Below are 23,984 nucleotides of genomic sequence, written 5' to 3' on the forward strand. Positions count from 1 at the left end.
AGCGGTACAGGAGGGCTACGCGTACACGTACACGTAGGTTCTTCGTGACCTCGCTCTCGGTCTTAGAGGTCTTCAAACTTTCATTGGACTTCGGTTCCCGAATCGACTATGCACAGGCCTTCGGGCTCGCGACCGTTTGGCCACGTTCTTGTTTCGCCCGCATGGTTGCAGTGGGGATTGCAATGTGTTCAAGCTCATGCCGATAGGTGCTTCTCTTCTGGACTTTTCTTCTCGAAAACATCTGCGTGCATATCAAACGTTCGGCGCGATTTTTTGTGGGGTTCGTTCGCGGAGGTTGTTTCGCAACCCAGTCCTTGGAGCATATCTGTATCCGATGTTCACATCATTGTTTATGGGAACATTCTTCCCGAGTCATGCATAACAGAAGCATTGACAGGCTGCGTAGTGGGCCTGGCGAAGAACCTTCCAGGCCACAGTGTATTACGTGACATTGTAGGAATCGGAATTGTGAGAGCAGTACACGCTGTGTCGAAAAGAATTTTCGTCCTGTCACAGTTATCTTCCACGCGACTTGCGGACGTCTGCTGTATCTTGGTGTTTGATAGTAATTTTTCGGCGCATCTAAGATCTGTTGGTGCACCAGTATCAAAAATGCCCTATTTATGTAGCAGTGGCCTTCCAGCAGACGGTACGGGAGCAGGGGTATTTCGAAGTAGGAACAACTTATTGCGAAGATGATGATATGGTCGACGAAGTGTCGACGACTTGCACACGAAAGATTCAATCTTTGTGAGCTTTCGAAGTAGGAACAACTATCGCGAAGATGATGATATGGTCGAGGACTTGCTCACGAAAGATTCAATCTTTGTGAGCAATTTCTTCAACATGTACAAATGAGTAAAAATGCTAAGAGATGTTAGTGTCAAAACGACACTTTTTGAAACTATTGCATTTCACTCACCGAGTTCTTCAATTCGTTCCAATTCTGAACGTGCTCCGCACTGCAAATATATGGTTAGCTTGATTCGCATAATTATTGCGCAGGGTGAGCGAATCCCGAAGACATCAACGAAGCAACTTTTTTTCTCCTTTTGCCTCGAGAATATTTGCCACTAAAATATGTGAGGTGCAAATTGCATTGGACGCACAGGAGGGTGGTTCACTGCATTGAAAGTGGTGATGTGAGGTACCATGTCACTCTCAAAACGGATGAAAGCTCCCTTATTTTCCATCTGGTCACAATAATTAGGAGCACTGAATACAGTTATTAGTGAGCCATCATGTTCGATCTCAAATCCGTCATCCTTCACTTCATGACTCCGAATAACAAGTTCGAGATTATTCTCGATAATAAATTTCTTCGTGACATCAGGACCGAATGCTATACCAATGCCTCGCTTGCTAGGATAACGACCTGGCTCACAGCAAGGATCACTCCATAACATTTCACAGAAAGGACCTTCGTCAGGAGGTTCATGGAACCGGTCAATACTTTTTAGATCTTCAACCTTCACGCCGTCTTTCGAGAACAGACCTCCATGCACGATAAATACTTTCTTACCAAGGACACAACCCTGCGAAACAAGAATAAAATCATGAGAAATACACTTTCATTTCAGATAATTATTCATATCAAGTGGTAGCTAGCTACCAGTGGAAGACAGCAGAAGATCTCTTGGAACAAATCAGCAAGTTTGCCATTATATTTTGCTCGGACTTCTCCATCAAAACCATAAAGCTTATTCATAGCGGATGTTTCGTGATTGCCGCGAATAAGTCGTAAACTCTGTCAAGAGAACATATGTCCAGTACGAAACTGCTGCTGCTGAAAATAAAAAGAATACCTCAGGACATAGACACATAAAGGCAAACAATGTGAGGACCACTTCCACAGAAAATGAACCACGATCCACAAAGTCACCATTGAACAGGTATGGGTTATCCTCCGAAGGCTCCCCGTTGAGCTCGAAAATGTTGCACAAATCGAAGAACTGCATAAAATGATTGACAAGTAAGAATGGTTCAGGTACAGTGAGAAATAATCGCAACCTGGCCATGTATGTCTCCGCACACAGTAATGTGTTTTCCCAATAAAGATGGAACAGAACAAATATGTAAACTAGGTTACATATTGCAAGCAATAAATAGGTCAGCGAATATAGTAATCAGCAATTCCTACTTCAGGGATGTCGACGTCGATCACCGAAGGAACTTTTTCCAAGATAGACTTTGTTTGAAGTAGTATTTCGTATGCATACCTGCTATCAAAGTGATACTTAAATATGTCGGAGCAGCAAGTGTGTACTCGTATCAGACGACATAAAAACTCTTGGACCAGCACCAGCTTAATACAGGAGTTTTCCAGAGATACGAAAACCCAACATAACTACGTAACACACCGCAAGTGAATAGCTTTACAATTTTTGAATTGAAGAATCATATCTTTCACAAAATTGGCCGTGACAGTGTGATTCTCTCCTAGTCGAGGACCGTCGTATGTATTTTCTACAGTAATTGTGTCAAGTTCAATAGAATCTGAAACTTTCACCTGATAGAAAAGATAATTATACACCACAGAATGATCGCATCTTCCAAACGAAGAACTTACCAGAACAGATTCTGGAACTCGAATCGCATATTCGAAGCGCTGCTTGCGCAGTGCAAGTTCACACTCTCTTACTTTTTTTTTCCCTTCTAAGTTTCTCGGCTGCAGTTGCACTACCTACGAACAAAATAAATTATTACCGATAAATATCACGAAAGGCGATTGTCAATCTACCTTCTCAAAGTCTTTCAGAGCACTGCCAAACTTGCCAAGAATGAAATTGGACGAGCCTCTTCGATAGTAGCCCTATTATAGAAGTTTTATATTGTAAGTGGTGGAGCACATATTCAACAAAATAAAACGCACTTTTACATATCCAGGGTCAAGCCTTATTGCCAACGAGCTATCATCAAATGCGCTCGCGTAGTTTTCAAGATGAAGGTGGGCAAGTGCACGATTCGCAAGCAAAACTGCACTCGTCGGAGATACCTGAAGGGCTTTGCTATATGCCACAACTGCCTTAGCATATTTCCTCTCTGAAAGAGATATTGATCGTTATTAGTTTGTGTTCTCTTTACTGATACAAATGGATGTAGATTAAAGTACGTGTACAGCAAATGTAGTATTATTTTTGACACGAAGCAAAGCGCTCCGATCCACGTTTGCTAGAAAGCTCAAAGTACTCTTTGAACGCGGGCCGAGCAGAGCACGAAGTAGCTTAAAGACAACACAATGAAAAGCAACTCTCGTCAAAAATCGTGTAGGTCATACTAGATCGGATTCAAGTGCTAGATCAGATGACGTCACCATTAAATAAAATATTAGCAGCTGTCTTCAATGCGTTCAGTTGTATCGGATTGCATGCAATAGTGGTATCCTGCAGAGCGGAAAAAAACGAATCAATTTGCGAGGATCCCGATCAGGTTTCTTCAGGGACCTGCGCTGACTGAGGTGTTGGTGCTTCCATTTTTCAGAGACTTTCGTCAATGTTTAGGAGGATTCATGCTCGTGTCTACAGATGGTATTTACTGATTATTTCTTGTAGTAAGAATATATACTACGCGACGTGAACCTTGTTGCTCGTTCTGCGTCCACATATCGAAAACGGCTTGTGGAATACTTAAGTACGTGTACTGTACACGTACTTCCAGAAAACTGCAGTACGTGTACACGTACACGTACTTTGAAATACTTATTTATTTATTACGAAGATATTTATTTACCTTTTTTTCCGGCAGTTCTTGTGTCGAAATTTTAGTAGTTTATCCCCTGATATGTACACGTACTTTCGAAAGTACGAAAGTACTTTCGTACCTTCGGGTAAGTTGTTACATGTACGTGTACAGCTGTACTCACATCGATAGGATAGTCTACGTGTACTTTAGACATGCACGTGGCCCTACCAAACCCTACCTACTAGCTAGCTAGGGATATGAAGGTATTTCCGTACTTCCGGAACTACTTTCGAAAGTACTTCCGAACATACCTTCGTAAATACGTACAGTACGTGTAGAGCTGTACACGTACACGTAGTGTCATGTTCGGATAACAACTATCTTCGATGGTACTTTCGTACTTTCGAAAGTACCTTCGAGGTACTTCCATAAATACGGAAGTACGAAAGTACGAAAGTACTTCCGTAAGTCTTCCGTTCAACATTTCTTCTTCCGTACAACAGTACGTTGTACTTCTTCCGTACTTTCGTACTTCCGTACTTCCGTACTTCCATTAAGGTTTATTGTACGAAGATATCATACTGTATTCTATCAGTAGGGCTATTGTACACGACTGGTTGTACTTTCGTACAGTAGTTGTACTTACTGTACACCGTTATCTTCGAATGAAGGTATCTATTTTCGAAAGTACTTTCGTACTTTCGAAAGTACGAAAGTACTGTACAAGTACTTTCGTACTTTGTACGGAAGTACTTTGTACTTTCGTACGCTACTGTACACGTACGTGTACAGCTGTACACGTACATGTACAGTACACGTACACGTACAACATAACGTAACCACATGTGACTACAGTAGCCCTCCCAGAATATCAGGAAATTAAGCTGAGGTGTCGAGCATTGGTTTCAAAATACGAGTAGGCGACCCGGCTAGGTGAAGTTTCATGGAAACATGTCGCTTTTGCGAACGGTGAGAAGAACTAACCCCTGAACGCGATTTCAAGGCTTGAATGCACGCGAGTTAACTCAGACCCCTGGCGTTATCTCAGACCCCTGGCGTTTCGTCTCCTTCGACTACACCACAGACGCAGAGTTTCAATTACGGCGACGATTCGAAGCAGAGCCGTGAAGTCTTCGGTGAACTGACAAACACCACGAAATATATGGGGTCTGTTTCGCAAAGGTCCGAAAGAAGAATTGGCTGCACTAAAAATCATGCTGGAGTGCGCAAGAGAAATGCCACGCCTGTTAAAACCGCCCAGAACACGTGGAGGGTAAGACTCTCTCAAGTTTTTTTTTTTCAAATTTCATGTGTTTCACTCCAGGACATTGACTCTATGCACTCGGACGACCCCCTCATGTGTTCGGAATATGTCGATGATATTTATACAAATTTACAGAAGTCAGAGGTTGTTCTCTATCCTCTTAGCGACTATATCGAGAAGGTTCAAACAGACATAAGCTCTACTATGCGTGGGATTTTGGTAGACTGGTTGGTTGAAGTAGCAGAGGAGTATAAGCTCTCTGACGACACATTGTTTTTGAGTGTTCTTTATTTAGATCGGTGTTTAAGTATCCGCACAGTTGCAAGATCAAGGTTACAGGTGAAATTTCATTTCTGCTTGTCACTTTTACTTTTCTAGTTCCACAAGTCATATGTGCTTATTAATGCAGCTCCTGGGTATCACCTGCATGTTAGTTGCTTCAAAATATGAGGAGATTTATGCTCCACAGGTCGACGAGTTCTGTTACATTACCGATAATACATACACTCGCGAAGACGTGCTGTCAATGGAGAGGATCGTCCTTGATTCGCTCAATTTTGATCTTACCCACCCGACGACCAAGACATTTCTCCGCCGCTGCTTGAGCGCCGCAGAGTCAGATGTGAAGGTGGATTTTCTTGCAGGTTTTTTGTCGGAGCTTGCTCTACTTGAGTACACATTTCTCCGCTATTCACAGTCAACAATAGCCGCAGCATCTGTTTCTCTTGCACTTATGACACTGGGCAGGTCTCCTTGGTCGAAAACGCTCGAACATTATACACACATGTTTCCTTGTGACTTGAGGGAGTGCGTTCAAGCTCTTCACACCTGTCACTTGGCAGCTCAACAGTCTTCTTTGTCAGCTGTACGTGAAAAGTATTCGCAGATGAAGTTTAAATGTGTTTCCCTGATCAAGCCTGTTGACTCTTGTGCAGAATACAGTGCTTAACAAAAACATATCACGCATTCCTTTCGTTCAAGAGCAACAGACTGGAAACTTGTGTGGTTAATTGAAATTGTGGTCCAGTGGTTAAACTTTAATTACGAGCACACCGGAGAAATGTAAAAAAGTCCTACACTATCTGATATTTCGTGTACAGGACTGTGCGGATCTGGTAAAACTCATCAGATAGTTCACCTTCTGCAGCTAGAACTGAGAAACCAGATTTGTGGACATTCTTCCGTACACATGTGCTTCCTTTCGAACAAACTAAAGCACCACTAATGAACTCTGCTGCGATATCGTGAGTAGCAAGAGACAATTTTAACTCACTGAGTTTTAGACTGCCAAAAAATGCCGTGTTTTCTTGTCTGTGAAGCTCTTCAGGAATCAAACTATAGTCAGACTCACCCCATGCCTGTGTTTCGTCCTCATACAACTTCTTCAAATAAATTCCTTCAGGAACCACAGCAGAAGAGTCAATCATATTTGCATTCATATATCCACCTGCCACCAGAGTTCGGGCTTGTGGAAGAGCACGAAGCACCATATCAGACTGGTCCGCATGATCAATTGTCTTGCAAAGTTGTCCCTCAACCCAGCCAACATGATAGCCTGCAACATCTCGCAGACGCGTGCGATACAAAAGATCCTGTGAAAGCGCGAGACGGTACACGGCCGTATCAAACGTGCAATGAATGGTTTCCCCGCCTGTTGGCACGTCGACGCGTGCATCTGGAAGCGAATTTTTAAGATATGTTTTCAGATGTTCTGCATCAGATGGCGAACCACGGACTAGAATTATACGCCGGGGCTCTATGTGGGAAATGAGCGTGCGAACACTGCGGCCATCTGCACGACCTTCAAAATCACATACGTGTACAGCTGCACGTAGACTGACTTCGAGCGTTTTTGTTACAACCTTAGTTGGGAAAGCAGACAGATTTGGTGAACCAGAGTCTAAATCACCTACAACGCCAGCCAGAATTCCTGCTGTTGAAGGCAAACTTCTGGAATTAACATCATCATGAAGAGAAGCAACTGCCGTGCCCAAATCATCAGTGGCTGCTCTTACTAAACGACTGGCATCCACAGTCTCTCCGAAATCAGTAGTGTCTGGCTCCCAAAGTTCGTCATCAAACATATCTGCTACCCCATTCAAGTGTTGAAACAAACCGTCGACAAGGCAACGCCTGCAGCGAAGCTCTTCAAAATTGAAAACATTTTTGTTTGTCGAGACAGTATTATGTCGCACAAAACAATTAACACTCAGCGGAGTTTTAGAGTCACTGCCAACACTTTTACTGCTGGAGGAGTCTGGAAAGGATTGCTCATTTCGATTTCTTTCTGAATTATGCTCTTCATCATCATCTGCATCTGTCAATGGTGATGTACATTCATGAATATTGACGTCACTTTGCTGCTCTTCCAACTGTAAAAGTTCATCACCTTCAAGTAAGACCCGCTTTGACAGTTTTATAGTAAGCGGTTGTCTTGCTGCTGGAGGCTGCCGTGACAAATCCTCGACCTCCCTCGATAAGGTACCTGGCTCTGTCCTGTCTGTGAGAATAATAAGATTTCGTGGGTCAGATGCCCACTCGACAAACAGGTGTCGGGAAGCTCCACATTCAAGTGATCCAAAAGATGACAACACAACTTTTGGTCCAGGTCGGAGAGCATGGAGTTCCTCGATAGAATGGCACAGGGTTAAATACCTCGTTTTGAAAACATTATGACGGTCTATATCGAAGTTTCTACTAACATTCTCACCCATCCACTCCAGATGGCTTCTAGCGAACTCAAGTGTGTTGTATGCTACAGTAGACAGCAACACCAACTGGTAGGCACCAAGCTGTTTTTGGGACCAATTTTCCTCTAGAAGAAGCAGTAACTCGAGGACACGGCCTGCAGGGTCTATGGGTATCAGCACGTTTCCATCTTGTCGGACACTACGCAAAATGACGTTCATGATTTCATCGTCTCGCGTCTTGCTTTGTACCTCACGCGTAACACTTAATGAATCAGTAATTAGAACAGAAGGTCGCTTCAAGGACTCGAGAGTAGTACCATTCAAATGTTTTTCTTTTCGATGATTGTAGTCAACGGCATAAAGGACGTCTTCGGAATCCTTGTGCACCTTCCACACGGTGGCACCGAGCATGTGTCCTGCCGCATGTGCAGTCACAGAGATACCGTGACCATTGCCCTCAAGAGCTGAGTGCTGTGCATATCGAACAGGGACAAACGATCCAAATGCCTTGTCCACATCATCCAAAGAAAAGAGAGTAAAGTCAGTGTCATAAGATCGCGATAAAAAGTGATCGTACATGTACATTAAGCCCATCTTATGTACTGGAAGTGTGGCATACACTTTGCAATTTAAACCAAGTTTGCCGAAAGCGTATGGAAGGGCACCCAGGTGTTCCGTGTCAGGGTGGGACACCAGAACAGCATCCACTGAAGGTGCTACTTGTGCAAGAGGATCCAACATTTCAACTATCAACCGATCATTCCAACCACAGTCCAGTAAAATCTTGCACCCGTCCCAGTCGAGGAGATAGCTAAGTGGATCCTCGCCTGCAAGTATAGATAAACCGAAGACTGAGCTGCTATGCGAAATCGTCGAAAAACGTGACGCTCATTTTTGTGATAACTTGAAGTGGCGTTGCTCGAGGGATACTCTAGAAGAACGGTTGATTACTTGCCGTATACGCCATACAAAGGCGTCACTTTAACTGCACTAACTCGACCGTGAGTGGGAGTTGCGGACGAGGTGCCGTCAGATTTCATTCCTAAGTCAGTGTGTGCCTCTCCGTGTTCTGCTTGGAACTCCTGAAAGAAGTCGTGGAAGACACGCGAACGATGTTGTTGGGAAAACTCCTTGATAGCGTGCGGGTTCACCTCTTCAGGAACAAGTAAATTTTCAGACCTTCGTGCGATACAGGTCAACGGAGGGATTGCTCGACCCAGCAGCGACACTCGACTCGCGCGTCGCGGCGGTCTACACGGACGTACGTGTACACAGACATTGATACTTCTGATAATTAAAAAGACTACTCGTACTGTACCTTCGTATGATACACGCACGTACGAAGAAGAAGGTACACAACGTGTACGAAGTACACGTACGTGTACAACGCGTTACTGTACGTGTACGGAAGAGTTACGTACGGTACACGTACACGTAGTACTTTCGTATTCTATCTATTTTCGAAAATACAAGTTGTACAACTTTATGTACACGTGTACAACGTTGTACGTGTACACGTACACGTGTAGTGATTGTATTAAACGCGTTTTTATCGGAAGTACTTTCGTACTTTCGTACGAAAGTAAGTTACTTTCGTACGAAAGTACTTTGAGTACCTTCGAAGGTACGTGTACTTTCGAAAGTACATATCGTATCATAATACTTATTCGTACAAAAGTAATTCTATTTCTACACTACACGTACACTACACGTGTACATGTACAACGTTATTGTATTTCCGTAGTACGAAAGTACCTTCGGAGGTACTTTCGTACTTATCAAGTATTGTTTATCTATCTTCGTACTTCCGGAAGTACGAAAGTACGAAAGTACTTTCGAAAGTACGGAAGTACGAAAGTACCTTCGTACGAAAGTACGAAGATAGATACTTTCGTACTTTCGAAAGTACTTCCGGAAGTACTTCCGGAAGTACACGTACACGTACACGTACGTGTACAGTACTTCCAGAAGTACGTGTACACTTACAACCGCCGGTCAGGCATTCCCCATCAACGTTCAACATCCTGAGTTTTGACAGGAAACGCAGTGTTTTGAGGGTCGCGAGCTCTCCGCGTCCTCCAGGCGACGCGTTCGCGGCTCACGAGTCGAGACGCGCCGGACGCGTTCGTACATCAGGCGTGGGCGCTGCCGCGCGCGCGGGCGCACGCAGCCGCGCGCGTGATGGCGCGCGCGCGCGCGCAGCCGGACTAATTGCCAATAGAGGAATTTCCCCGTATAATACGAAAATCACGCCTTACCAATTGCCCAAAGTGAAAAATTCTCAGTTTTTCGCACGGAATTCCGTCCCTGAACGAGACTATACTGCTGCCCATCGTGCAGTACACGTAGTCACTCCCGTACACGTGTACTCAGCAACCTCGACGCCGAGAGCGCGTCCCGGGTCTTCTTCCGTCGATGATAAAGGCTGGGCCGGCGGATGCGCTGATGATGAGCCATAAAGTATGGGCGCGGCCAATACGTTGTTATCAACGAGTCGGCACACTCTTGTTATTTCTACAGCCCGCGCACCAGAGGTCTTGGTCGTTTCCACTTTCCCTTTTGCAGGACTTCTTCCTCGGCCTTCCCCTAGGGCGAGGGACACCTAAGCGGGAAGTTGCGGCGCCTTGTGCGGCCTCCTGGGCGAAGAAAGCGGTGTCGTTCATGACTTTGCTCATACAGAACGACCTTCGCTGGTTGCTCCGTCGCCGCGGCTGCGGAAAAGTACACGCGCCGCGCCAACGAAGAACGAAATAGTTACATATTCTTATTAAAAATACGTTCGCCATGTTTTTCCGCAGCATGTACGAGCTCGAGCGTTTACAGATATTCACAGGCAAACAAAACAGTCAGAAATTGGCGGATTTGGCGAAAAGTATACTAATTGCTCATACGAAATGTACTACGGCAAAAAATTTGCTCATTGACTCGCAAAACCCGTTGATTCCGCACGTACTAAGATTAGCCCTACAGTACACGTACACGTACAGTACGTTGTACGTGTACATGTACGTTTATCTTTACTTCCGGAAGTATGATATGATGTTTATTTCCGGAAGTACTGTACACGTATTCTACCTTCGAAGGTATCCGTACACGTGTACACGTACACGTACACGTACGTGTACTTTTCTCTGAGCAATTCCGCTGAGCGCGACTATTACACGTGTACGTGTAGACCCCCCCCCCCCCGAAGGAGATAACTTTTAATAGTAAATAAATAATGAGTAAGTAAAAGTTTACTTAGTTTTTCGAAAGGCGAAGACTTTTGCGGGTCGAGCGAAATTAGACCGTCGATTGTGAGTTAAAACTGCAGTCATGTATTTACTAAGTGTCGAAATTTTAGTAAGTTATCCCCTGGTGTACAGTACTACTGTACGCCCTTTAAGCCCTGAATTAGCGTGAATTGACGGAGCTTAGGCCAGTAGGGCCTACTAGGGCTACATGTAGCCCTATTGTACCTTCGTACGAAGATATTCTGTTTCCGTAGTGTACAACATAGTACCTTCGTACCTTCGTACACAGCTACACTCTCAGTACGAAGGTACACTACACGTACGTGAGTCGTACGTGTACGTAACAACTTACTGTAGGGCACCTCGTCTATTTTAGGCTGCCGAATACAAGGGCAACACTGCACTGGTCTGCAAGCATCAGTTCGCGTCACGGCCCGCGCATCCCCTCATCATGGCGGGACAACGCCAACGCGAGCCCGGGATGCTACCCGATATCATCTTTAGCCTTGCTATGCTCGCCATTAGTGTCATCCCTCTGCACTTCTTTCTTAAACAATTGGACCCTACGCGCGCAGATCGAGAAGCAGCTGCGAAGAAGAAGAAGCTGATCGCCCGAAGACTCGGGAGGCCTGACATCGTGACGAACCAGTTCGAAGACGTCATCGCGGGGGATGTCGTGAACCCGGATAGCATTACGACGACATTCGCGCAGATTGGCGGACTCGAAGAAACAAAGAGAGCGCTTCAAGAGATCGTGATCCTTCCTTTACTGCGACCCGAGCTCTTCAAAAGCGGCAACCTTTTACGCCCAGTAAAGGGGTGTATGCTGTACGGGCCACCCGGGACGGGGAAGACGATGCTCGCGAAAGCTCTCGCGAAGGAGTGTGACGCGTGTTTCATTAACGTGCGCGCATCCACGCTTCAAAGCAAGTGGTTCGGTGACGCGAACAAGCTCGTTGCAGCAGTTTTTTCCCTTGCTTGGAAACTACAACCATCGATCATCTTCATCGACGAAGTAGACTCGTTCTTGGGGAGCCGTAAAACGAACGAGCACGAGGCGTCAACAAGTATGAAAACAGAGTTCATGACGATGTGGGACGGGTTCCAGACGAACGAGCACGCGCGGGTTATGGTACTAGCTGCGACAAATCGCCCCTGGGAAGTGGACGACGCGATTCTTCGAAGGTCTGGTTCTAAGCGATTTCATCGCTCCTTTACCTACACTTTACATATTCTGACCCGCCAAACTTCTTGGCGTGAGCGCTTATGTCATCTTCTGCGCACCCTAACAACAGGCTTCCTCGGTCATTCGAAGTGGCACTTCCAGATAAAGTCAACAGGATTGAAATTTTGAAAGTTTTCTTACGCGACGAAAACGTTGAAAGCGGGTTCTTCGGGATGAATGAGACATCCCCGGTAACAAAGATTGCCGCTGCCACAGAGCGATATAGTGGCAGCGACCTGGAAGAACTATGTAAAGCCGCGGCCTACGGTCCCGTCCGGGATGTTCTTGCGGCAGAGCAAAGGGCAAGGACGGAGAGCGATTCATCGGCAGTGAAGCAACAGCCTTGCAAACAAAAGTTTGGTGCCAACACCAATGTTATCGACGTTAACAGCCTAGACTGTGACGAGTCAGAGTTCGAGATGTGTTTTGAGGACGCAGGGATAGGGTCACATTACTGTGGCGACGGCCCTGCCGCAATGCCGCACATTTACAAGCGTGCAATAAAGTACACTGACTTTGTGAATGTGTTGGCGAAGTCAAATACTTCTGCCGAGGCGGCTGCTTCGTATAGATACGCAGAGAGCGAGCGTAAACTCGAGCGCGATCAACGTGGCCGTACTCGGGGCAATGATGTAATAACAGTGACAGGTTCTGGGGCGACGCCCGAGGAGCTTACGGTAAGGTTTCTCTTCCATTCGTTTTCTAGTCTGCACTTTCTCTTCCATCCGTCTGTCAGTCAGTTTGCCTCTCGGCTGCCTTCACTTCAACTCGATGGATCTTTCCACGATAAAATTTCTCTGTGCATTGAGCGCGAAGCGCTTCTTCGCATCTTAAGCAATCGTATCTATCGGTTGCGTTATCGTTCGTGCTTTACCGGGGCATGAAGGTGCCTGCAGGTGTACCCGTAAAACAGCACATATTTACATATTTCACCACACGATTTTCTGTCGACGACTGTACGTTGTGGCGGCAGCAACTGCAGCGATTACTCCAGAGGTGCTTCAGAGGTTGACGAGCATACTTTTTAGGGACAGCGGGAGTTTAAGTGATAGCAGCGTCAAGGTGACGCCTGAAATGCTAACACAGCTGCTGCGACAATACTTTTTGAATGCTGTGGTGACTGGTGGAGAGTGAGTTGTGTTCTACCTTCGAAGGTATTGTTTGAATTACTAAGGCCTCGCGTCTTTTGGAATCAGAATGCCCACACTTTTGTCAACCATCCACATTCTTCACAGCGATCATGCCCTATTCAACTGCGTCACGATTATTACCCTAATCACTTGATCGAATGATCCGCACACCGCCAGACCTTCCTTATCTGGGCTCCAATCCCAGCTACTGATAGGTTGTGTTGAAATATTTTGTTGGTTCAAGAGGTTCATCGTCCCAGTAACGCCTAGCGGGACTCCGTCTGTATCCATCACAACCCTTTGATCCGGATACTGATACTTGTATAACATCAAGGTCCCATCGCCACCTAAGACCATGGATATTTCACGGTTCTGTGGTAAATGTCTCACCCCCCAAACAGTCGCGTCCATTGGAACCCTCTCTGTTGCACTCGAGTACCCTTTCCTTGGGTGAAACGTCCGGGCGTCAAAGACGCAAAACGTTGACTCGAGGCAAGCCACTACGAACTTATTCATCGCAATTTCTTTCCGATCGAACTCCACACTGCAAACACCGTTACCGACATTCGTTTCAAGACGAACCGTCCCTGTCCGGAGGTCGAATAACTTTATGTCACCGTTGTCGTACCCCGCGAGGACGCTTCTTTCGTCATCATTAAACGAGTTTCCAAACGCGACAGCCCAGCAGTCTCTAGCCGCAATGTTCTCTGCGGGCTCGAAAGATGCTACAGGGGCGTCTTTTTGACGCACGTCCCACACCCTAACTGCGCCATCTCGCCCGCAGGTAACAAGCTCAGGGGCGCCATATCCTTTCGTTTGTCCTCCGATCCCGTCAATATCGTTTACGATAGAAGTGTGCGCCTTCCAGAAGGGTCATCTCGAAATCATAAAGGAAGTTCACTATTTTCCACGTGAAGGTGTAACTGTGTGACGGTACAGCTCTGCAAAGGTTAGGTTGGGTCAATATTGAAGCGCGACGCTAACAATTTGCTGAGTGAACCTTCATCCACAAAGTTGTGTATGCACGCCTCTGTGTCCTCACCTTTATATCCATGATTGGTTTGTCCGGCGCGTGGTCCAAGTCCCAGAGTTGTAGGTATCCTTCGAAGTTCCCGGTCGCGAGGTTCCGTTCAGCGAGTCCAGATGCGCCAAAGGTCCCGCACTTGAACGACGTCCTCGTCTCCAGTTCCTTCGCGAGCTTAACGTCGTTCCCGGATAATTCGTATATCTGGATGCAGCCGGTCGCACGAGCGTAGGAGCCTAAGACGACGAAGCGAGCACTACTCGGGATCCATTTCGTGTCATATGTTGTTATCTGAACTTCTTTGTGGACATGCGTCAAAATTTTAGGGCCCTGGGGGTGGAACACGCGAAAGTTATGAGTCAGAGGTTTGAGTTGAGGTCGCGTTGTGACGACCAACCGTCGCCGTGGGACCACGTCGCGTGGCGGCGGGATCGGGGGGTGGCGTGTGGCGGGTAGCGGGCGGCACTCGAGACAGCGGTGCTTACAGTCGTGAATTCCATGGGACACGCTGTGCGCTACGCTACGTGAGGGTACCACCGACACCTGGGTCAGCGATAGACTAACTGAAAGCAACGGCCACTGCTGCTTGCAGTCTTTCATCCGACTACGAAGGTATTCTATCTTCAAGGTACTGTACTGTATGTTGCTATGTACGAAAGTACCTTCGTACGAAGGTACGAAAGTACTTTCGTACCTTCGAAGGTAGTATGTACAGTAGCTACTATTCTAGCTACTAGAGCTAGCTAGCCCTATGGCTGGCATGCTGTACGTGTACACGTACGTGCAGTCGTGCCAGTGTCGTGCCCTGTTGTACTTCCGGAAGTACAGTAACAACTTACATACACGTGTACGTGTAGGGCTACAGCACTTGTTCGACAAATATTCATAATTTCATATTCATATTCGATAGACTACGTGTACGAGTAAAACAACTATCCCTACGTGTACATGTACGTGACTTGTACGTGTACGTGTACACGTGGGCTAGCTAGGGCTTGAACTGGCTCTTTTTATCTTTTTTTTGGCCCTAAAACTACGGTACACGTAGTGTACGAAGGTACACGTGTACATCATTACGTGTACGTGTACAGTACAGCTGCACACGTCGCGCTCGTCTCCGACCTCGGGAACTGCATCGCAGGCGCGCCCAACTCGTACGCGCTCAGAACCGCACGTGACTCTGAAAACTTCCACGCGGGCGCGGCAGCGCAAATCCTCTTCATGGAGCCCGACACGGCATGCGACTTCCACGCCGCCCCGGCTCCGTGTGTTCGCGACGCTCACACCGGCCTCAGAGATCACATCGTGGGGTTGCTTACTGCGTGAGAGGAATACTGTGTACACGTGTACACGTACGCGTAGTGTTTATTCAACTCGTACGTGTACATGTAGTATTACCTTCGTACGAAAGTATTACTTTCGAAAGTACGTTGTACTTTCGTACAACTACTTTCGTACTTTCGTACTTTCGTACGAAAGTATTAAAGACGTGTAGCACGCTAACCCGCGCCAAAATGTGACACTTTCGGACTTTTGAAAGACTATTTTCGCCGTGGTTCCCTTTCAGCGCGCAGCTCCTGCCTTTGAAACGATCTCCTTTTCACCGGAAACGACGCGAAATTATTTGAAGAAACGGCTGTAAAATGCCCTGCAAAATCACGGGAATGCTTCGCGACGGTACGCGGGCGCGTGCCGTATAGCCGAGGCCCAAGGGTGTCTCGGCCCGAGCTCCACGTGGTTGTTCGCGATGGCGCCGATGTTGAACGCTAAAAATATTTCACGCACGGCGGCGACGGGGGGTGAGAACCACAGGTTGTGGAAGAAAGGCGATGGCGAGACCGTCCCGGATAACGGGGATGCACCCGTACCGGTGATGGGGACGCGCGCGAGGGGTTGGAGAAGCTATACGCCGCGCTACCGTCGCCTCGGACCGTAGCTAGACTGTAGGGTAGACTTAGGTAAGTAAAAAAACCGAGTCCGAAAAAGCGCGCGGGTTACACGTCAAAGTACTTTCGAAAGTACGAAAGTATTCTACAGTATCTCCGAAGATAACTAACGCGTTAGTTCTGATTTATCAATGGATACAGAGTACTGATACAGTACACGTACGTGTACTGTACATGTACGTGTACACAAAGACTGAGCTCTACAACGTTTTTATCCACAGTGTACTCGTACTGTACACGTGTACGTGTAGACCTCGTACTGTATGTTTGTATCGATAGTGTGTTCTAAACTCAGTCGTGGCACTCTTCGATCTAGGACACCGCGGCGCGGCGCGGCGGAATCCTCGTGCGCAGCTCCCTCCCGGGCGCCGGCTTCGGCGCGTAGTACATTTATGAAGTACGAAAGTACGAGGGCTGGCTAGCTAGTAGATAGTATATGAAGGTCCGGGTGGAACATCGAAGGTGAATTTTCCTCGACGACTGCTCTCCACTATCCTGGCGTTTTCGTATTTTGTTCAAGTGTCTGCAACGGGACACTCCACGAAGACTTACGCGAATATCCATTCATGGAACAGGAAGCCGGCCGCCTGGAACGTGCCTCAATATTTTGCACTATTGTGACTTGTTTTCATAGCTCGCGCCAAGCCTCTCTCTAGTCTTCCTGTTGTCAAGTGGCCTTTGATTTCACTGCGTGCATATTAGGAAGACCACGATATGCTATCTGGCGACGAAAGTGACTATCCTAGCTTAAAAAAATTCGAACTGGACTACGATGATGATTGCTTGTCTCGACATCAGGATACAACCGCTCTGTTCACGAAGTTGACGTTTGCTTGGGCTGCCCGAAAGTCGAGGCTCTGGAAAACAATTCGATTTAGAGGTACACAAGAAAGATACGAGCATTCTATTGAAGCTTTCAGTGCAAAGGGCGACAGTGAACAGAAGATACAAAATAACTTGGTAGCGAGCTTGCTTGTTCATGATTCGACGAATGCTTCGCAGAGGCGAGATTCTGTCTCATACAGTGTAGAAAATGCTTCCACTGATGCGACCAGAGCTCGCCATTCACCACTTGACACTGCGTTCAGGAGAGGTTGTAAATTGCAAGAGTTTTGTTCTCCGGCAGAGAAGAGGCCTGCTGCAATTAAACTTACTGTTGATGAGGAGCTGTACAAGGTTAGCCTTCAAGTGAACGCTACACCTATGAACTCTGACTCGGACTCTGGTGACATGGAAGCAATTATGTTGAATAAAACAGGAGGAGTTCAAGGAGACCTGCACGTAGAAGTGCCAGGTAAATCGAAGCCTGCAGCGAGTTCAGCTGAAGAAATAATCGCCCGGCAGCACCGCAACAGATTCGCGCGCGAAGCTAGCATGGCGATCACAGCAGCTGAACGTTGGATATCTGTGGAGCATGCTGTGCGCCGTACAATTGCAGCTGGTCGGATTGTACGCGCTATGATCAAATATCAAAAAGGTAGGTTGCATGCAAAACTTAAACCGACTCCAGTGGAGCTTGTTAACAGAATGTTACCAGAAGCTAACTTAGCGCAAAGCACTGGATCGGCGGCAGGTATACATTCTGCTCAAGAAGGATGGACAGCTACTGTCATTGAGCCTGTAACCGACCTCTACAAAGCTGAGACACCTGACGAGGAAATCGGGCTTGAGGTCAGCCAATCTGCGGTGCGACGCTCCGGAGCTTTAGTAGTGGACGATACACTGACATTCACTACGGTCTTACGTCAACGTGCGCAGATGGTTTCAGACAAGGTTTGCAGATTTGAGATAGGTGAAGAGCCTTCGCATAGGCTACAGTTACTGTGCACTGCAGCAGCGATTTCTGGTGTTTTCGAGGCTGACATCGCTAGTGCAGTGACTATGGCAAGGGCCCGCGACAAGGCAACCCGTGCGCGCCTCAGTGCTAATACTTTCTGGATGAAAGGTGACCTTCGTCACAAGTTTGTTATGGACAGGTCGCATTTTCTTGCTCTCGGGTTCATCGAGGATGTAGCTGCTGCAGAGTCCAGCATGTCCGAGCTTGAGTGCATCGCAAACACGACTCTGTCACGTGCACTGCTCTCTGGCTCGATAGACAATGTTTTCGACACAAAACGTTTCTCGGGTAATTTGAGTCTGAGCGAGGAACGCGCTGTTGCAGACGCTGACATACAGTGGTGTTCTGAGTTCGCGTTTGGAAAGTTTAACACAGCAACAGCGATTGGCAAAGCCCAGGAATTCGTATCAGCGGTGACAAGAATTGTTCGCATGTGCAACATGGGCATGAAGGATAGTACGGTCATGAACTTTACTGGGTTCATACCGGAACCCAAGAATTCAAACTTTAAGTTGTTAACCTTGGGCCAAATCGCAAAATACGATTTTGAGAGGCTAATGTTGACAGCCGACACTGCCCTTCAAGCGTTCATAAAAAGTTGTCCGCGTGAGGTAACTGATGTGGCCACAGCTGATGCGGCTTTTGTTGCCACGACGGCAGCTTTGTTCGGAGCAAAGGCATTTTGGGGGCATCGCATACAGGAGGCAAGAACGCATATAGGAACAGCTATCATTTTTCATTTGCTACAATTCGAATCAGGAAAGGAAAGAGCGAGGAAAGCTCGTGCTGAGCTGGACAATGCTGCGGAAATAGTTGCAGCCCTTGGACCAAAACATGAAGTGGCAGCACACACCAATCGAAAGATGCTATCATGGGCACGTTGGCTACTCACAGTCACTGCAAAAGAATCAATATTGCTGCAATTGAATCAGCAAGCAGCACAAGTGTACCACGCTTCTTCGACAATTCAAGTCGCTTGGCGTGCGGTACGGCACCGAGATCGTCGCGTGTGTGGGCAGAGAGCTGCATCGGCCAGGCTGATACACATGGTCTGGCGAACACCTCAGAGGCGTCTGTTCCCGCAATTGGGGTTGCGACTATTTCCTAGCAACGCAGGGAATATGCTAGTCTGTGACGGGACAGCAAGCGATGTCGATACATATCGAAGACATCCTGGTAGTATTACAACCCACTCTGTGATTGCTTCAGCTGTTTTTATACAGTCAGCTTGGCGGGTAAGGTTAGCTCGACAGCGTTTGGCCCATGCCAAGCACATGGTCCAGTGTAGTTTCGAAGATATGACCAATGAAAGCTTCATGGGCGTGAACAAGTCCTATTACAGCCCTCCTTTCGACCTCGATCTCGACATGGACGACAATATGTTCGGTCGAACTGCGTCTTAACGGAGCTACACTGCACTAGATCTTGGGCAGTGGTGTCTCCAACTGCTGTTCTCAAAAGTACCAAGGTAGCTGCTTGACTCAGGTCTGTGGGACCACCTCCAATAGTAACTTGTTAGGCCGAAATTGGGTTGAATGATGCAAAAAAATATCGCTTGCCAGCACGAACGTGTATCGTCGTGATATATAAGTCATGCGCAGAACATTTTTGTTTGTTGTGAGTGAAAGCAGTTCGGTGGAAAGTGGTGTACTACATACAGCACAGCGCGTAAACTTGTGAAAAGAGGCGATTTGACCTAGCTAGATTCCCCCGAAGCGCAAGGAACGTCTACCCAATTTAATAGCTGAAGCCTACTCTTCTTCTCCAACTAGCAAGTAGAATACAATCAATCAAAGAGAAGGCTAGGTTTTCTATCCGACAAAAAATATTCCTAGGAAGAATATTCCTGAACATATAATTTAATTTATTTCATGCAAAAACTATCAGCCGAAGAGTGCCGAAGAGCAAATCCATCACTGTTGCTTAGCGGTGATTTCAAATAACCCTTGCGAATCAATCTGGGTTAAGAAGCTGCTAAGCTTTTTTGTGGCATTCTGCGCAAAATAGATTGAGTTTCAGCAGAAAAAAATATACTACTTGCTAGATGAAATCGTAGTGCATTGCATTCACCTCTAAACGCGCACGAATTTCTGGTAGTTGTCGACATCTATTTAACAACGATATCTGTTGGAAATCAAGAAAGTCCACGATTTCTAAGGAAGTATTCGTCGACACCCCCTGTATCAATTTCAAAATAAATCTCTATTCCAGCCTTTTACATCAATTTTACAACTTACTTGTGTCAAAATACCGATTTTTGAGATACCCTGAAACTGGCGGAGGTCCGCAAGGCGGCCTGACATCTGTCTCATGATGAGCACTGGCAAAACAGTGCGTTTCTCTTCGATCTTCCCTGGGAAAGATTTCCTTTTCATCAGGAAGAAATGCATTTACACAGGTCTTGTATACGCACTCTTGATTGTGGTCATGAGAGAACGAGTGTCTGCTGGACATGATCTTGCTCTTCTAAAATTGGAAAGCTTGGCCGGTCAAATTGAAATCTGAAGTTATTTTGATAAAACTACGCAGTATGCAAGTTTGACAGTCAGGGCAACACTAGCCGTAGCCAACCAGAGACCCGGCAAAGCTTGCGATCCTGGCAGAACATTCGGTCGCCGCCGCGTGAGAGGACTGCACCAAAACAGTCCGTTGCCTTAGGATGTTCCACTGACGAATGCATGCCCATTTGGTGAACCTCCATACTGCGTAGACACAGTAAAGGATCGTGTTGCGCACCTTGCCAAGTTACTGGTCTTGGAGTCTGTATTTCGAATTATACACTTCACGATCGTTTCCTGTTGCCAAAAGACGCAGTGTAGTTGATGTTACTGTTTTGATGAAGATATAAGTTGCGTGCCTTCAGGGTGAGAAATGTTTTGCTTTGAACAATCATTCTTTCATGTTCCGAATCGATAAGTCCCTGATGCGAGCCGGTTTTTGTAAAACAAAAAAAGACGATGAACACGCAGAACTCACGTTCCGAAGGGACAATATGGCCCCACCAAGTAGTTCAGTGAGTACGGTAGCGAGAGCTTCGTCGCAAAGGGAAACTTTCATTCAGGTAAATCAATGCTCTCCGCACACAAGGAAGAACGCGTCCCTAAACGGCAGCCAAAGTGTGTTTTCGCTTGCACGACGTTCTTACGGTTGCGTACTGCGTACACGTTGCATACGTGTACAGCTGTACACCGCGTTAGGAGAGTCGTAGGAGTATGTAGTCTAGGCTATGTAGTACGTGACAGTATCAGGACTTCCGGAAATAGATACCTTCGAAGGTACATTTGTACACGTACGGAAATATCTATTTCCGGTACGGAAGTACTGTACCGTGTACAGTATGATTTGATAATAAACTAACATACCTTCTACATATTTTATCTTATTAACAGCTTGCTTATCATACTTCCTGAAATAAACTTCCGCAAGTACGGAAGTAGTCCTGAACTTTCGAAAGTACGAAAGTACTTTCGAAAGTACTTCCGGAAGCAACATTTATCTTGGAAGGTATTAAGTATTAATCTCCGCGCGCGCGCCGCACGCCCTGGGCAGGCCCGACGGGAGCTCGACCGGGAGTGCGCCCGAAGGCTTGAGCCGCGCTCCGGGGGCCCGCGCCCAACTTATCTATGTACGTGTACCGTAGACAATTGTCACGTACAGATATCTAGTCCTACGACTGTCCTACGGATACGAAGGTAGGGCTACAGGATGCAGCTATGCACATTGCAATACCTTCTTGATATTCGTTCATTCTACGAAGGTAAGAAGGTACTTCCGTACCTTGTACCCGAAGGTATTTCCGGAAATAAATCTAGACTACACGTTCATGAGTACACGACTAGTACACGTATGTAGTCTAGCTCGACTACAACTCGTTTAGGGCTACAACTACAGTATAAAGTTATCTACAACATTTTTGTTTACTTGTCTACGAAGGTAGCTAGCAGGTACCTTCGTAGTAGCTAGCTAGATACGAAGGTAGGTAGAAGCTAGACTAGCTATTAGCTAGCATACAGTATTACCTTCGTAGCTATCTCTAGCAGTTATCTAGCCATAGGTTGTACGGAAGTACGAAAGTACGAAAGTACTTCCGTACACAGGTACGAAATTACGTACGAAAGTACTTCCGTACTTTCGTACGAAAGTACTTTCGTACAATCTAGGGCCTAATAGGCCTAGTAGCTAGCTAGCTACCTGTAGAATATTTTATCGATCCGTCCCTAGCTAGCTAAGCTACACGTACTGTACCTTCGAAGGTACTTTCGTACTTTCGAAAGTACCTCCGAAGGTAGCTAGCAAGCTAGCTACCTTCGTAGCTACCTTCGTAGCTAGCACTACACGCACGTGAGTTTGTACATTCCTGTACACGTATATCTATCAGCAGCAGGGGATAATACGAACTAACAACGAAGATAAAGCTGTTTTAGGGCTACAGTACACGTACACGTACACGTACAGTACACGTAGAATAATAAAATAAATACTGAATAAGTTGTAACAACTTACTGATGTTTATGAATAAATACTAGCCCTACGAGTACCCTACGTGTACAACGTTGTAGTGTACGCGTGGGGCTCGGCTGAGCTACATTGTACTTCCGCACAACGTTCTACAGTAGCCGCAGCCCACACCGTTGTACTTCCGGCAATACAGGGTATATCAGTATACGTATCCTTTGCCGGACACTACCCCCCCTTATCCCCGAAAGTACGAAAGTACGAAAGTACGAAAGTACGAAGGTACCTTCGAAGGTACTTTCGTACAAGGTACCTTCGAAGGTACTTTCTCGTACGGAAGTACTTTCGTACTTTCGAAAGTATTTCCGGAAGTATCATACTTCCGGAAGTACACGTACCTTCGAAGATAATAGCTACTAGCTACAGGTACTGTACACGTGTACAGCTGTACACGTACTGTAGCTATGATAGCTAGCTAGCTAGCTAGGGCATTTGATCAGCGCCTCCGGCGCTTCGGCTGTCAGTAGTTGGGAAAGGGGCGCAGCAGGGTATTTAGTCTGATAAAATACGGAAGGAGGAGGTTTTGGAGGAGGAGGAGAGGGGAGGGGAGGGGAGGGGGGGGAGGGGGAGGAAGAGGAGGGGGGAGGGGGAGGGGGGGGAGGGGGAGGAAGAGGAGGGGGGAGGGGGAGGGGGGGGAGGGGAGAGAGGGAGGCGCGGCGTCGTTGTCGTTCGAGGACGAGTGCAGGTTATGGGCCAGGTGCAGTTTCCGCGTACTTTCGTACTACGAAACTCACTTCAGACTGACAGGGGCACGTTTTTGCATACGGGGCGGGGCGCCAAACGCTCATTGGTTGAAATTTTCGTCCCTTGGAAAAATGGGAGAAGGTACACGTACGTGTACAGTACAGTACGAGTACACGCACGTTTACGTGGACACGTACTGTAAACCCTGCCTGCTGCTGTCTGGTAGAAAACTCTCCGGCTCCGAAGCAACCTGACCGGTGTGTGGGTTTCCCACCCTCGGGAGGGTGGTGTCCTTCAGTCCCCGGGCACGCACGATGGACCCAGAACAGCCCCCTCCGGCGGGCTCGCAGCCCCCCCCCGTGTTCACAGCGTCCGGACGGTCCTTCCCGAGCACCGCGGCGGAGCACCCCGCGCCCGGGATCCCGCTCCTGGAGAGGACCTTCGGAGGCACCGAGGAAGAGATCGCGACGTTCATGGAATCCCTGGACGAGTTCACGCCGACGATACCGGACGCGCTGACGAACCACTACTTGAAGATGTGCGGCGTTCCGGAGCCGGACGTGAGGATCACGCGGTTGATCTCCCTCGCCGCGCAAAAGGTGCGCGCGTCGCGGCGTCTCGCGCGGTCGCGTCGCGACGCGCTCGAATCGAACCGAACGCGCTCGCGCGAATTCGCGCGTCCCCACGCCCCCCTCGCGCGTCAACCCCGCTCGCTCGCGCGCGCTCCGAGCCGCCGAGCCGAACGCCCAAACCGA

General features: G+C 47.3%; 6 protein-coding genes across 6 annotated transcripts; 3 read left to right on the forward strand and 3 right to left on the reverse strand.

The window, feature by feature from the left end:
* Window positions 1-116: 116 nt before the first annotated feature.
* On the reverse strand, window positions 117-3,583 carry MICPUCDRAFT_24753 (uncharacterized protein). The gene is made up of 11 exons (XM_003056315.1): window positions 3,444-3,583; window positions 3,314-3,383; window positions 2,873-3,042; window positions 2,741-2,812; window positions 2,570-2,683; window positions 2,361-2,509; window positions 2,190-2,222; window positions 2,011-2,080; window positions 1,806-1,952; window positions 1,613-1,747; window positions 117-1,535 (listed from the first exon to the last, which is right to left on the reverse strand). Exons 1-11 carry the CDS (start codon window positions 3,471-3,473, stop codon window positions 1,074-1,076), a joined length of 1,452 nt encoding a protein of 483 aa, XP_003056361.1. The 5' UTR covers window positions 3,474-3,583; the 3' UTR covers window positions 117-1,073.
* Window positions 3,584-4,616: 1,033 nt separating this feature from the next.
* On the forward strand, window positions 4,617-6,265 carry CYCA1 (uncharacterized protein). The gene is made up of 4 exons (XM_003055922.1): window positions 4,617-4,650; window positions 4,766-4,954; window positions 5,006-5,284; window positions 5,355-6,265. Exons 1-4 carry the CDS (start codon window positions 4,633-4,635, stop codon window positions 5,892-5,894), a joined length of 1,026 nt encoding a protein of 341 aa, XP_003055968.1. The 5' UTR covers window positions 4,617-4,632; the 3' UTR covers window positions 5,895-6,265.
* Window positions 6,266-11,319: 5,054 nt separating this feature from the next.
* Window positions 11,320-12,410, forward strand: MICPUCDRAFT_14046 (uncharacterized protein; the record flags this gene model as incomplete). Its single annotated transcript, XM_003055923.1, has 2 exons — window positions 11,320-12,053; window positions 12,164-12,410. Coding segments are annotated over 2 exons (981 nt in total), but the record flags the coding sequence as incomplete, so codon positions are not given.
* Window positions 12,411-12,622: 212 nt separating this feature from the next.
* Window positions 12,623-14,793, reverse strand: MICPUCDRAFT_55281 (uncharacterized protein). Its single transcript, XM_003056316.1, has 3 exons — window positions 14,733-14,793; window positions 14,224-14,577; window positions 12,623-14,084 (listed from the first exon to the last, which is right to left on the reverse strand). Exons 1-3 carry the CDS (start codon window positions 14,745-14,747, stop codon window positions 13,332-13,334), a joined length of 1,122 nt encoding a protein of 373 aa, XP_003056362.1. The 5' UTR covers window positions 14,748-14,793; the 3' UTR covers window positions 12,623-13,331.
* Window positions 14,794-16,907: 2,114 nt separating this feature from the next.
* On the forward strand, window positions 16,908-19,433 carry MICPUCDRAFT_55282 (uncharacterized protein; the record flags this gene model as incomplete). Its single annotated transcript, XM_003055924.1, has 1 exon — window positions 16,908-19,433. One exon carries the CDS (start codon window positions 16,908-16,910, stop codon window positions 19,431-19,433), a length of 2,526 nt encoding a protein of 841 aa, XP_003055970.1.
* Window positions 19,434-19,800: 367 nt separating this feature from the next.
* MICPUCDRAFT_64311 (uncharacterized protein) lies at window positions 19,801-21,135 on the reverse strand. Its single transcript, XM_003056317.1, has 6 exons — window positions 21,007-21,135; window positions 20,888-20,950; window positions 20,444-20,825; window positions 20,268-20,383; window positions 20,101-20,208; window positions 19,801-20,024 (listed from the first exon to the last, which is right to left on the reverse strand). Exons 3-6 carry the CDS (start codon window positions 20,457-20,459, stop codon window positions 19,944-19,946), a joined length of 321 nt encoding a protein of 106 aa, XP_003056363.1. The 5' UTR covers window positions 20,460-20,825; window positions 20,888-20,950; window positions 21,007-21,135; the 3' UTR covers window positions 19,801-19,943.
* Between the last annotated feature and the right edge of the window lie 2,849 nt (window positions 21,136-23,984).

This window comes from Micromonas pusilla (assembly GCF_000151265.4).
Source record: "Micromonas pusilla CCMP1545 genomic scaffold MICPUCscaffold_2, whole genome shotgun sequence".
NCBI classification, from domain to species: domain Eukaryota; kingdom Viridiplantae; phylum Chlorophyta; class Mamiellophyceae; order Mamiellales; family Mamiellaceae; genus Micromonas; species Micromonas pusilla.

What these genes read in the sequence shown, in the direction of transcription:
- MICPUCDRAFT_55281 (XM_003056316.1), bottom strand. An exon ending in ACACAACTTTGTGGATGAAG is followed by an intron (nt 14,085 to 14,223) that starts GTTCACTCAGCA and finishes CCCTTCTGGAAG; the next exon opens with GCGCACACTTCTATCGTAAA.
- MICPUCDRAFT_24753 (XM_003056315.1), bottom strand. Translation starts at nt 3,473, where the DNA reads ATGGAAGCACCAACACCTCAGTCAGCGCAG. An exon ending in CAACACCTCAGTCAGCGCAG is followed by an intron (nt 3,384 to 3,443) that starts GTCCCTGAAGAA and finishes TCCGCTCTGCAG; the next exon opens with GATACCACTATTGCATGCAA. An exon ending in TTATGTGTCTATGTCCTGAG is followed by an intron (nt 1,748 to 1,805) that starts GTATTCTTTTTA and finishes TTCTCTTGACAG; the next exon opens with AGTTTACGACTTATTCGCGG.
- CYCA1 (XM_003055922.1), top strand. An exon ending in CCGCCCAGAACACGTGGAGG is followed by an intron (nt 4,955 to 5,005) that starts GTAAGACTCTCT and finishes GTTTCACTCCAG; the next exon opens with GACATTGACTCTATGCACTC. An exon ending in TTGCAAGATCAAGGTTACAG is followed by an intron (nt 5,285 to 5,354) that starts GTGAAATTTCAT and finishes TTATTAATGCAG; the next exon opens with CTCCTGGGTATCACCTGCAT.
- MICPUCDRAFT_64311 (XM_003056317.1), bottom strand. An exon ending in AAATCGGTATTTTGACACAA is followed by an intron (nt 20,209 to 20,267) that starts GTAAGTTGTAAA and finishes AAATTGATACAG; the next exon opens with GGGGTGTCGACGAATACTTC. An exon ending in AAATTCGTGCGCGTTTAGAG is followed by an intron (nt 20,025 to 20,100) that starts GTGAATGCAATG and finishes TATTTTGCGCAG; the next exon opens with AATGCCACAAAAAAGCTTAG.